Raw genomic sequence first — 13,248 nt, 5'->3', positions numbered from 1 at the left:
GTTTTCCCAACAATCGTTGAAGGAAAAAGAATGGGTATTGTAAGCTAACCACAGTTTTGACATGATAAAGGCTTTTTAAAGTACTTTATTTGTGCCAATTTTTAGCCTGCTTCCTCCATTCTGACCAAAGTCTTGATTATTGAATGGTTCTCAAGATTATCTTGTCAGCTTATCCGGTGGTGTGTTGAGGGATGGCCAGCAGCTCTCTGACTTGAGAATAGGTATGCTGTTATTATTTTCTAAGATTTACAATCTGAAATCCTGTTGTGTGGGGTGAGCATTAAGGACAGCTGACCAAGCATGAATAGGATTGTTAATAGCCAATCAGGGAGCAAGCTGACTGAAGGAGGAAGCACAACAAACACAGCCAAGGCAATGATAGTCAATGTGAAGCTTAGAGTAAGATGGATGTCAAAAACTATGAAAACACTTGTTTATTTGTGGCAACAACATAAGCAGTTACATAATTTGTTCTGTAAAACATGACATAGTCTGATTGACAAGGAAGGGAGCTGGAATGAATTTGCTATCATAATGGATTTAGCAGGTGGCTAACAGCTAGCTGTGTTAGCTTGTTTACTCTAAAGTTGCATTCACAATGCAAGATTTGAGTTTTGATAGTGGAGAATGGTCTTCTTGTTTTACACTACACACTATAAGAACAAAAAGGTTAAATCTGACATTATTTGTCACCATGTGGGGAATGTCTCACATTTTTAAAATCAGTTAAGATTTTAAAAATCTCTTAGTGTAGCCAGGCTTCAGACAATTGGTTTGTGAGAGGGTACATGCAATGAGTTAGGAACAGTGGAAGAAGACATTTATTTAAAAACTACCCAGCATCTGTTGGTTTGAAATGATCTTTTCTTTTACTTTAAAGTTTTTTCAAGAAATATCAATATAATCATACCTTTATGAGTCTTAAACAGGCCAACCCAGAAAGCACCAACGCTATCTTGAAATATTTCCACATTGCTTTTAATGAATTGCTGTTCATCAGGGTCTTCAACACTAGCAAGGATTCCACCTGAACAAAAAAAGTATAAATGAAACAGCTACAATCACACAGTTAGGTTCTCTTTGAAAAAATACAGCGAAAATAGGCTATGCACTGCTCATCCCATTTAAACAAGTTTCTTACCATGCCTTACACAGCTACTAGCTGCATCTGCCCATTCAATTTCATCCGTCATGAACAGGTAACAATGACCCCTAAATGGCAGCCAGGAAGCAGTCTGCTGGTATTCTACTTGTGTCTCTTCAGGGCAAACTCCTGGGAAGATGGTTGACTCTGTTGGTGGGACATCTGTGAATGATAGGGACAAGGGATCCCCTGGTTACAAAATGTATGTGACATTCAGTTCTGTAAACTTCAAAATCTATATGAAGCACTTGGTTATTTGGGAACTAGCCATGATCCAGCTCCAAGGTCAAGCCATGCCAAATCCATGGTATAGAAACAATAAATCTACAGAAGGGGAAGAAATCTGTGATGTTTGTGGCAACTGAACAGAAGCTGAAGGGCCACATTTGAAATGATCGTAGCAGCATCAACAGCAACATACCTTTTGGTTCACCAGTTTATGTTCCTGGCCCCCCAGAACCAGTCTTCAAAATCAATACCATACCACTCAACTGGACATAAGTCAAGCAGGCAATAGAGGAGCAAGATCTGCAACAGCACCCAGACCAAGTGGTGTATCACACTGTGAGAACTTCCCCTTGTTGAAGCGATTGTGGAGGTGGATGATATAATATTCACCTTCCCAAAGGAGAAAAGTTACCAGAAGATACAGCAACTCAAGAGAGTTGGCCTTCTTATTGTGGAAAAGAAGGTTTTTTTTTACAAGTGCTAACAACAAAAAAGACCCAAAAACTTCTGGTCCAACAGCTTCATTAGTACCAGTTGCCACAAGACAGAAGTATCAGGGTTCCCTGGTTGTGTTGAGCACCGCACCATGCTATTGGAGCAGTGTTGTCAGCCAAACACAGGAAGTCAGATCTCCATGTAGCTACACTGAATTTGAGGAATTTGTCATGCATCAATTAGACAACTTTAGCACTTGATATCCTATTTTTGGAAAATTCTGTGTTTGCCTAACAAACCAAGAAGTTGCAACTGGCTGGAAGCAGCTTGAGAAAGGTATAGTCAGAGCAGCTTTTGAAGTAGTATTGACTGATGGGAGACAAATGATCCAAGGAGTGAGATTAGAGTCAGGTCAGTGACTGCTAGAAATAAGGAGTTATAAATAATGTAGCCACAGCCCTGTAGATAGAAGATTGCACATGGTCTTTAAAAGACAGGAGGAGCTTTCCAAATGGGCCTGAATGGAGATCTATCAATCCATAAGCCAGCCAAGAATGACAATAACTCATTGTCTTGGGAAGTTTGGTCTGCTGACATCTCATTTATTTTATGTAGTCTTTATTTAGTCTGGTTTATCTCATTATTTTGTTTTAAGGGAGAGAGACATGCTCCTTTCATGAAGCAGATCTCTGGTAGTGTGGAGAAGGTAGATCAAAGCTAACTCCCACAAAATTCAAACCAGTTCACTTTATACATCTCATGTGGCTGCTCAAACTGTCATGGATTACTTCAACATCTGTGCTTGAAAACTGACAACTGCATCTGCAAAAGTCGTGTCTTTCTCTGTGCCTCCAGACAGGAGACGTTCATATGCTGGTCGCAAGTGAATAGCTTAACATACTGTTGACCGGGAAGGGAGTCAGCTGAAGCACCAACATGAGTTTGGGTGGTTATGGTCAGGCAAGGCTGGGCTTGGGTAGTCTAAAGCTTCAAAAAAGAGGCAGTGGTTTTAAAAATAACCTGGAAGGTAAATGAGACATACTAGATTCTGTTGGTAAGCCATAAACAAAATGAGAGAAGGGCAGTAGGGTAGGATTTACCAACAGGGACATAACATGGGCTGACATAAGGAAGATTGCTTAAGCAAGACTAAGCTTCTTTATATAGTCTGCAGATGAAAGTTTCCTTAATTTCACAGTCATAACCATTTTAAAAACTTTTTAATGAAAATTTGACAGCTTGGACCTGAAATGGAAAAAAGTACATTTTTCTTGCTGAGAAGTTATGATGATAATAATAACTTTATTTATATAGCACTTTTTAAAACACACAATTGCATCTGCAAGTTCTGACAAAAAGTGAAAGAACTTCTAGACAATGACAGTGCATTAGATTCAAACCAAGTTGGCTGTTTTTGTTCTTAATCAGATCATTTAAATTCCTAAATATCAGTATCAGTCTTGGTCCATGGCTTTATTTTGTTATAGTAGAACATCACAAATAGGCTAGCTATTTGAGTGATTGGTCATTGCTAGGTTAATTGCAACATTTCACACACAGAATGTCTGATTTGTTTACATGAGTAAATAAAAATAGGTGTATGGAAGCATTTACAGCACAACAAAGTTTTCTCTCAGTCTTACCTGTGGACTGCATGCAAACACTGTTCATGGTCCGATTGCATAAAGCCGTTCTCCATTGTCCGTCAACATCCAGGTACACACAAGGGAGCTCTTTCTTAGGTTCACCTTCAGCCCAGCTAGCAAAGTTCAGGTGCCAGCCATCAATGTATTTAAAATAGCCACCAGTCTGAAATCAAGAATGGATCAGATACAGTTACAGTGCTTAACAGATTTATTAGACCACCTGTCATATTTGTCTCAGAAACCATCCAGCATCATGAAGTGCTTTAATGTGGACTCTTTCATTTTCAGTGAGCTCTCGACATTTTACCATTTTGAACAGGAATGAGGGATTTCACACTGAATTCACCTTTTTATACCCAAATTTGAGCCGGCTCACTGTGCTTCTCTGAGAAGTCAGAAATTAATCAAGCATAACATTCAACCACTAAAACTCAATTTTCTGTTCTGAAAGCAAGTAAATAACAATAATTTGACATATTAATCAAGAAATAATAATGTGCTTTACTATTTTTTCACTTTTTTGTAAATCAGTAAATTTGAAAATTCATGGATAACAATAATAATTATATTTTAGAATTAAAAATATCATTTTGGTTAAAGAGCTTCTACATATTGGTGAATCAACCATTGCAGAAACATAACAAATGATTTTGGTAATTACCAATGCTGTTAATTTAGGGCAGCTGTGGCATAAACCTTACTTTGGGTGGTGGTCTAATAAATTTGTTAAGTACTGCATGTTGCTGATATACATTTAATTCAGCATACTTCTTACAAATAATTAAATCAAATCTTTAACACTTTGTTAAAATGATTACAAAATGTCTAATTTTAGATTAAAAAACAATGTGGTCAGCTGCACTGAGAGGTTTCCTTGTTTAAGGAAATGGAAAAAAATGATGTACATTAATTTGTCATTTATCAATATAAAATAACCATTTAACATTTAACCTTAAGTTCCCATTTTTTAACAAATCACTCTTGTACTGATTGTCTGCCTACAAGGCTATCATTAATCCTTAAAACTAGAAATGCTGATATTTTAAGATCATTTGTTTCCAGGTTCTACTTTTATGACTCACTATACATGGCTGATGAACTCATCTAATGGACCTGTACCTTTTGTTTGTTCAGTCCGATCCAAATAGGAGATTTAAGATTCATTGACAGCAGCTCAACGTAGCCTTGTGTCCACTCTTTCCGCAGGCTGGCCAGGTTGGCATTTTCATTTTGACAGTGTTTCTGGGCATCTTCCCAGGTTAGACTTTTAGTCACAACCTTTATGCTGTCATTTCCCAGAGACACATAAATGCTTGGAATCACTGGCTCTGGTGGAGGATTCACACGTGGGTCTGTCAAGCAGGGAGAGGCACATAGATGAGAAATGAGTTACTGTTAAAAATATGTACAGTTCATTCAGAAAGTAGTCAGTTTAATTTACCACGGGTAGACTCCAGTCAAGGTGTAGAAACATCTTAGCAAAGATCCAGAGAATGGGAGTCACCTGAGCTACATTTCAAGCGTTTTTGCAAAGGGTCTGAATAATTATGTTAGTAAGATAGTCGAGTTGTTTTATTTTTCAAAAATTTGCAAACAATTCTAAAATTTTGTTTTCACTTGTCATGATGGGGTACAGAGTGTAGATTAATCACAATAAAATAAATGTTGTGATTGTAGCATCAGGCTGCAACATTAAAATAAAATGAAAAAAGTGAATGGGGCCTAGTACTCTGAATGCACAGTAAGTAGATATGACCACACTGAAAATTACAGCAACTGCAGTTCAGTTTTGTGCAGATTTATACAAAATTCTCTATTTATACTAGCACTGACAACAAGGTGTTGAAAAACTTCTATTTGAGTGACTTTTACTTAGTTTTGTTTTGGAGCAGTGAGGTAGAGGGCTATGACTGAGTACTGTTACCATTTCCACACATTGGTGAAAAGGGTGAAATTGATTTTAATTCTCTCCTTGTGGTATGTTATTTTAAATCATGGAGTACATCTTTTCATTTAACTGAGAAAATACAAGAAAGCGGATTCTGCTTTTATGTTTCACTATCAATTATTATTTTAATATGGATCATTTATTATAAATGATTCATTAAAATCCATGTAATCTCATCGTTTGAGCTTATTATTCCGAAAACTTGCACAATCCTTGTCTACTTTATAGAATGACGTATCAACTTGCCTCTTGCAACATGGCAGCGACATCTGTGTCCGGCTCATAGACATAATATACGTAGACGCCGCATTGACTGTGTTTGCCTGCTGCCACTATACGTCAATGTGTCCGCCATATTGCCAGAGGCAAAACCATTCCATAAATAAATGCAAGTATATGAGGGATGAAGGGTTTTCTGATTAAAAAACACATGTTTACATTTAAGTGATGAGTCGTTTGTATATTAAGTGGTTTACAGGTATATATTTTTGTTAATTAAATGATTCAACATGACTATCAGAGAGCCAGAAAATGTAGATAATACAAGTATTAATATACTGCAACTGGAGGTGCATTTGTGTTTCTTACTTTTTGGAACTTAAGTGACACATACATGCTCATAGACAATTTTAGTAAATTATTATATTTACAATAACATGCCAAGGTTAATTTACTATACAGTATACTATATATATATATGTGTGTGTGTGTGTGTGTGTGTGTGTATATATATAATAATCTTTATCTATACAGTTACATTGTTTTTGGATACTTTTTTCTTCCTCTATGATACGTTTTACATTGAATCTTATTTTACTGACAGAGATCGAGTCATCCTTCTCTCCTGGAAACAAAATAACCTTTAGGCAAAACGTTGTTAAAGAGCTAGCTTAACCACAGATATTTATCCACTTAACAACAACGTTAGAGAAATTAGCTCTGAATGTGTTGTTATTCTAGCCAAATATGATGAAAAAAACTGTTTAATTTACCCATGAAATATTATTCCACGCGATCTTGTCTCTTCTGTGCATCTATTAGTGCAGACCCACGCAGCACAAGAGTGAAGCATCTTGCCCAGGAATGCCTCTGGCAAAATGGCGGCGGTGTTGACGAACGGCCCACTGGCCAATGTGGCATCTACGTACATTGTGTCTATGGTCCAGCCAGGCAGCCAATTTCCTGTCATATATTATGTCTGTGCTCAGTAATACGTGAACTTGTATCATAAATCGATTCATCAAAATAAATGTGACCAAAGCTGGTAAAAACTCCTGCAAGTCGTCCGAGGTCATTTTTGAGTTTTTTACACATTATGAAAGCGTAGATTCCAAGCTTTCAAATGGTGTATCACACACCCTAAACTGAGCATATTTTACAAAGATATGCTCATATGAATGTTAACTTCTAGTTTCTGTTTGTTATTAGAAAACCAGGCTCAAAGTTTCAGGACTTTTCCTACCTTCAGGTGGGCCAGGTAATGGGCGTGAACAATAGGGCCACATTTACATAAAGTCCACCCAAACCAAGCTTCTGAATCAGACTGGTGACACTCATCAAAATATTCCCATAGGAAATCCGCCTTCATCAAACTTTCACTGTCGAGTGATCTTGAAGTTGTCCCAAGTCTGTTGATAATTCTTGCTGCTTCTTCATCGTCTCTTCTACTTTTCTTCGCTGCAGGGTGCATCTTGAGGCATGTTGATAAAGGTGATAACTAGAAACAGCTCTAGTTACGTGCCGAGGGGAGTGGCGTTTGAGCCATGTGGTGTTTGTTATTGTCCATCTCAATGGGTGAAACTGGGAACAATGCCAGGCTGAGTGGCCAATTATCACCCCGCAGTTTCGCTTTCCCCTCCCTTCAATCTCCCCGCAGAAACTACGAAAAGAGGGCATTTTTAAACACAAAATTAATGCTTTTAAATATCACATTTGTGTGACTTTTTTCATCGAATGAGTAGTTTAAATGTCGGACTTGCATAAAATGAGAAAAAAACAAAAAAATGATCATTTTGAAGAAAATGACTTTGTATCCATTTTTCTCAACCACCGGAATGCCGATTTGCAGGAACTTTATCTGGCTTCGGTCACAAATGTTATGTTATCGCTGTGCTTGTTAACCCAAAAACTCGAGTATTTTTCATATACTTGTATTTTCTTATGTGGGGGACTTCCCTATGGCGGCGGTACATGGAGAAATCAACGAAGAAGACATTCAGTTCAAGTGACTTCTGGTATTAGAAGACGAGATGAGATTTTCCGACTTCTGGTGTGAATTTGAGGTCCTCAGCTGCATCCAGGTACTCTTGAAACTAACTGTAGGGTTTTACTGAAAATTGATTTGAAAGTAACATATTCTCGCAAAAAATCAGTCATTTTTGCATAAAGATGATGGTCTCATGTCTTGTGATCCTCAAAGGGGGGAGAAAAGTTACCCCGTTTTGAATCCTTCACATTTTCTTACAGATTAAATACTTTGGTTAAAACCAAAGAAACATAAAGCATTTAAAAAAGTTTCATATGTGTTCCTGTGCTCCTCTCGTTCATCCGTCATGTCTGAGAGCAGCAACTGCAATGCATGGTGGGAAATATTACTGGGCTAGTGACCATCGGTTGTTCACTACTTTTCACAATGCATTGTGGGATAGAATGAGCTCATTCAGCATTTGGACACCACTGCAAAATGGCGTATGCACTATATAGTTAATAGGGAGTGATTTCAGACACAGCTGTTGTATATATGCTGCGTAAAGGAAGCATAGAGAGAAAAAGAATAAACTCACCAAGCCCACGCTGGCAGATAAATTCATTGGTGTCATTGCAGTGCCTAATGTACCATTTTCCAATGCCAAGAGAGGGATTGCTTGTCATCATAACACAGTTTTCCTGGAGAAGGACATTAAGTATTGATAGTGTTTCAGATTTTTTTCTCAGTATGTCAAAGGAGTAGCTAATCCTGGTTTGTTAAACCTTCTTGATTAAGGGATTTAATAACTGTTGCTTCAGCAGGTTACTAAGAGAACATTTGTTCATGATGAAAAAACTTAAAATGGTTATTTTTCCTTTATATAGTAAAATTATTACCTCATTCCATCTTTGATAGAAGCTCCCCTGACGACGTACATTTTTCTAAAAGCAGAAGAAGAATGCAAAAAATAATATTAAAAAAAAAATCTTATTTGTATTAAAAAATAACTCAGGACCAAAGTACAGAAAACTGCTACACTGTACTGTCTGGCTGAAAATCTATCTTATCCACACATTTATGTCACTGCAGTAGTTACATCCACAGGGTCAGCAAAAAGGATTTTTATCTAGTGTAAGGTTGCTTTGTAATTTTCCAAACCACTGACTTTGCATTACCGTGGTACAGTGTCCACTTCATGCAGAACATCTATGCATGATATTGTGTCTACTCACAGAATAGCCCCAGTTTGTGTAGCTCCTTTTTTTCCCTCCAGACCAATAAAACCCGTCTTGTCTTAAACTATTTAAACCAATCCACACATCGCCAGTTCCAAGTTCAGCCATCCTGGTGATTAAAAATGCTGAAAATAAAAGAAAGAAAAGGCATGAGTCATTTGTTTATGTGGCTGAATTACAATGGTGATACCTCAAATTTAATTACAAAAAACACTAATAGTTTGGAAAATTTTACACACTATGCTTACAAATGGAAAACAAAATGGAGAAAACAGCAGAACAAACCTTGTTCACGCCTTGAAGGAATTGAGACCAAACTACCTCCCATAGTGACGCACTGGCTTCTTGCATTTTCCCAAGTGAGCTTTTGGCGAGTCATGACACTGTAACACTACAGACAAGATTTGCAGTGACGTCAGTGTAACAAAAATAATTATTTGATTGTGTCACATTTATTCATCATTATCATTAAAGGATCTTTTGAAAAAAGGAACTATGCTGTATTCACTCTGTAAATGTAAGAAAGTTACTCATATACCTTTAGCTGATTCAGAAGCTTTTGCTTTTACATCTTATACGTAGTCAAAACCTTGTAAAACTTACGAATTTTTGCAGTTTGTTTGCATATTTCAATTTCTTTCTATTTTAAATGTATCCAGAACTTTAACTTTGTATTTGTGGATACATAAATTGACCAAAGTTCCCTCTGGTTTGAAGGTCAACAGTGATTTCTGACCTTTGAGTCAAATTTAGTCCATGGCGTCATGCAGCCACCTGTGGGAGCAGGTGTGGGGGCAGCAGTAGTATTTGCAGGAGGTGAGACACTTCGTTTACAAATGAAGGAGTGCTCTTTTCCACAATTGCTAGTTCCCCAAAAACCTATAAGTACAGCAGAATTAAAATAAATATTTTAAACTGCAGAAATAACGTTAATTTTTAGAACAATTGCACATAACATTGTATTTGGGTTTATGCTGTGAGTGCATTGTCAAAACTACTCACCCATATAATAGGTCATGTAAACACAGTTCTCATCATAGACTTCAGTATTAGGCTGGTTTTGATCCCACCTTTGCAACACCACAGGGGAGCCATCCAGAAACCTTGGAAGTAGGAAAATTCACCTTGATTATGACATGTTATTTTCTTAAATTTAGTAAGACTTTGTTTTAGAACTGTCAGCATTAATGCTTAATCGCAAGGTCCATAATTAGTGCATCAAAAAAATATCTTAATTGTGATTAATTGCATGCTTCATTGTACCTGCCAGCACACTTTGGTAAAACCTCTGCCTTGGTCCCTGCAGTCAGGATTTTTGAAGTTGTGTCAAATGAGGTACTCGGCTATAATAGTGGCATTAGCCCCCAGGGATTTCTGTAAAAGTTGCTTCAGTGTTTATTATGAGCTCAGAGAGATCTGCGGCATCTTGCCTATGAATGGGAATGTTTTATCTGCGTATTTTAATGAGTTTTACGTAAAAAAATTGGCTGATAAAATATGTTGGCTCACCTGTATGCTGTAAGAAAAATGTACAAAGCACTTCATTTCTCCAAAAAAAAAAAACCCTCTGTGTCAGGCACTAATTTATGATGCAGTTCTCGTCATTTTGTCTCCGCGCACTGTTATCCTCTGATCAGCTGTGTGGGTCTGCGGGCTTCTACAGGGATAACGACACCACACCAAGCTAAAACAAAGATAATATGAGCAATTTCCACACGAGTGATGATGATGTGCCGTTTACTGTGGATACGAGAGGATTTGTACGAACTGGTAACCTTGCATAGCAGATGGATACGCCCATTTCCTTGTTTTTCACTGGCGAATCCATCTTGTTAAGCTTCCATCTGAAACATTTAGGCCCAGCTAGAAAGTGACAGGATCAATCAGCGTCGAGGGGCAGTACTTTAGGGTGCGGCGGAGTCGTGACATAGGCAAGCAGCGACAAGAGGCCGGTGCAGTCATGGCAGAGGAGATTAGCGTGGATGCTGCAATAGCGTCAGCTTTATCAGAACTTGATGACATTTGTTTGTTTAAAGAAGAACAAAGAACAGCAGTGAGTTGTTTTCTTTTCAAAAATGACAAAAGACGAGTACTTACATGTCTACAGTCACCATAGTTCACATTATTCCTCGGCAGCTGTGCAAACGCACCTCAATCGCGGCTACGTCATGTGTTTTGTTGCTCTGACTGGCCCGTAGAGATGTGACAGACAGAACATTCATCCAGTCACACTCCGAGTTTTTTTTTTTAAATCCTCTGCTCTTTCCCCAAATGTTTAAGATTGAAGGTTTCCCAGATGGATGTGTTTCACACATCCATCTGGTGTGTCAGGTTAATGAACCGGAGTGCACTGAAGAAGACCTTACTGTTTACAGATGGAGAGTCAGCGTGCTGAAGGGCAAGCAGAGAAACTTCATTTGAAAGTTTTAAGCAGGAGAGATCCTGAGTTACCTGGTGGTGTAGGTATGGAGAATGTGAACCCATGCCCGGTATCTCTCCTGATCAAAACCTTCAAATAAAGTTTCTTTGCTCTCTCTTTTAGCCTGCTGACTCTCCATCTGTATAATTTCTTCTTTGGTGCACTCCAAACCACAGGAGCAACTTTCCCAGAAATCACTGGAGGCTAATGCCACTACTATAGCCAAGTACCTTATATGACCCAATTTCAAAAATCCCCCAATATCCCTTAAAACAAATGGTTTACTGTATTAACACTGGCACTAACACTTACCAGAATGATCCATCAAGATCCACTTTCAGGCCTATATAATAGTACCCATAGGACCTGGAGATCTGTGAACACACCACACAGGCTAAAACATCTTTCCAGTAAGAACATTTTCTGATACTTTATATTGTACATTATTTGAACCCATGATCCAAAAAAGCTACCTGTTTCCAAAGGAAGACATTTTCCTCTTTGCTGGTGATCGATACTAGGTCACCATGCCTCTGCTGGCAGTAGTGTCGTGCATCATCTATGGACATCCCCATTCTGCTTATATAATACTGGTTTCCTCTCCAGATGAGCCAACCATCCGCAGTGGTGTTAAAGTCTGAAGAAAGATGTAGTATCATTATGAATATTCTACTTAGGTTTCTTTTTTTCAGACAATTTATTATAGGAGATGTTTTTACCTTGACATGTTTTGACTATCATCTGCAGTCTTCCTCAGAAAGTGTCAGCTGAACTGCTGTGATGTGTCCTTATATGCTGTTCTTCCGAGGCGTGGTCAGCCTGACGGACCTGACAGGTCTATCAGGCTGACCACGCCCCCGCCGCCCAATGGTCTCTGGAGGAGAGAGTCCCAGGTGTGGGAGAGCATGAACGCTCCCTCGTCCCGGTTTATGGTGTTATTTCCCGGTTTCCTGATTTCAATGGCCTCCTTAATCCAATGTGTTTGTTGTTCTCTGACCCAATTATTGTTCTGTTGTCCAAGTCCATGACATGATTTTGTCTTTTGCAGAGATCTGATATTGTTGATTTGAGATTTTCCTGTTCTGCCTTTTCTTTTTCTGTCCTTGTGAGTCGTCCTGCTGTCTGCTTTTCACACTCCTTCTGATGTTCTTTTTTCTTGTTTTCATGCAAATCGTGCCAACACACATACATCAGGGAAACAGGGAGAATGTTTAACACAAGAAAAAAGGAACATCAGGAGGAGTGTGAAAAGCAGACAGCAGGACGAGGGAGCGTTCATGCTCTCCCACACCTGGGACTCTCTCCTCCAGACCCATCGGGCAGCGGGGGGCATGGTCAGCCTGATAGACCTGTCAGGTCCGTCAGGCTGACCACATCTCGGAAGAACAGCATATAAGGACACGTCACAGCGGTCAGCTGACACTTTCTGAGGAAGACTGCAGAGGATAGTCGAAACATGTCAAGGTAAAAACATCTCCTACAATAAATAGTCTGAAAAAAAGAAACCTAAGTAGAATATTCAGAAAAAGAAGACAAAATGAACTTGCTGGATTTAGTATCATAATGGCATAACGTCACATGCAGTGCTGCAAGGGCTGAGTGCCCCAGTGCCGGCCAATTTAGTGGCCCAATGAAAAACAATGAAAACCGGAACATTTTCATCACTTTATAAAAAACAACCAGGATGGCCAGGACAGGACGTGAAAACAGGACATGTCCGAGTTTCTGAACTAAAAATGTTTTTTACCATTCAAGACATTAGGGTTGATTCAATTTCAAAGTCAGTTGGTGCACAGTTTTTTTTTTTTTTTTTTGCTGTTGTTAAGTGTTCCAGCAAGCTACTGTATATAATATAGGATATATGCCTATTCTATGGTGCTTGAAGAGGGGTTGGCCTCTATAATCTGCTCTAATTGCCCAAGGTCAGAGGCACCACGTGAGTAAAGAAAGATCCACAAACCCCCCCTACTTGTCAAAGACTTTGATCAGGGTCCTGGAAAAGTTT

General features: G+C 38.5%; 1 protein-coding gene across 1 annotated transcript in view; it reads right to left on the bottom strand.

Annotated features, from left to right (window-relative positions):
- Nucleotides 1-13,248, bottom strand: part of LOC121519761 (macrophage mannose receptor 1-like) — a 30,578-nt gene that overhangs the window by 1,647 nt on the left and 15,683 nt on the right. Inside the window, exons 17-28 of the mRNA XM_041802645.1 lie at nt 11,717-11,880; nt 11,556-11,617; nt 9,827-9,927; nt 9,561-9,703; nt 9,110-9,215; nt 8,822-8,949; nt 8,486-8,530; nt 8,185-8,287; nt 4,573-4,805; nt 3,451-3,616; nt 1,142-1,306; nt 911-1,027 (exon numbers count right to left, since the gene is read on the bottom strand). Coding sequence (XP_041658579.1) covers nt 911-1,027; nt 1,142-1,306; nt 3,451-3,616; nt 4,573-4,805; nt 8,185-8,287; nt 8,486-8,530; nt 8,822-8,949; nt 9,110-9,215; nt 9,561-9,703; nt 9,827-9,927; nt 11,556-11,617; nt 11,717-11,880 — 1,533 coding nt within the window. The remainder of the gene's footprint in view (nt 1-910; nt 1,028-1,141; nt 1,307-3,450; nt 3,617-4,572; nt 4,806-8,184; nt 8,288-8,485; nt 8,531-8,821; nt 8,950-9,109; nt 9,216-9,560; nt 9,704-9,826; nt 9,928-11,555; nt 11,618-11,716; nt 11,881-13,248) is intronic.

The sequence above is a fragment of the Cheilinus undulatus genome, linkage group 13 (assembly GCF_018320785.1).
Source record: "Cheilinus undulatus linkage group 13, ASM1832078v1, whole genome shotgun sequence".
NCBI classification, from domain to species: domain Eukaryota; kingdom Metazoa; phylum Chordata; class Actinopteri; order Labriformes; family Labridae; genus Cheilinus; species Cheilinus undulatus.
Note: the sequence above shows the minus strand (reverse complement) of the source record. Positions and strands in the feature narration are given on the sequence as shown.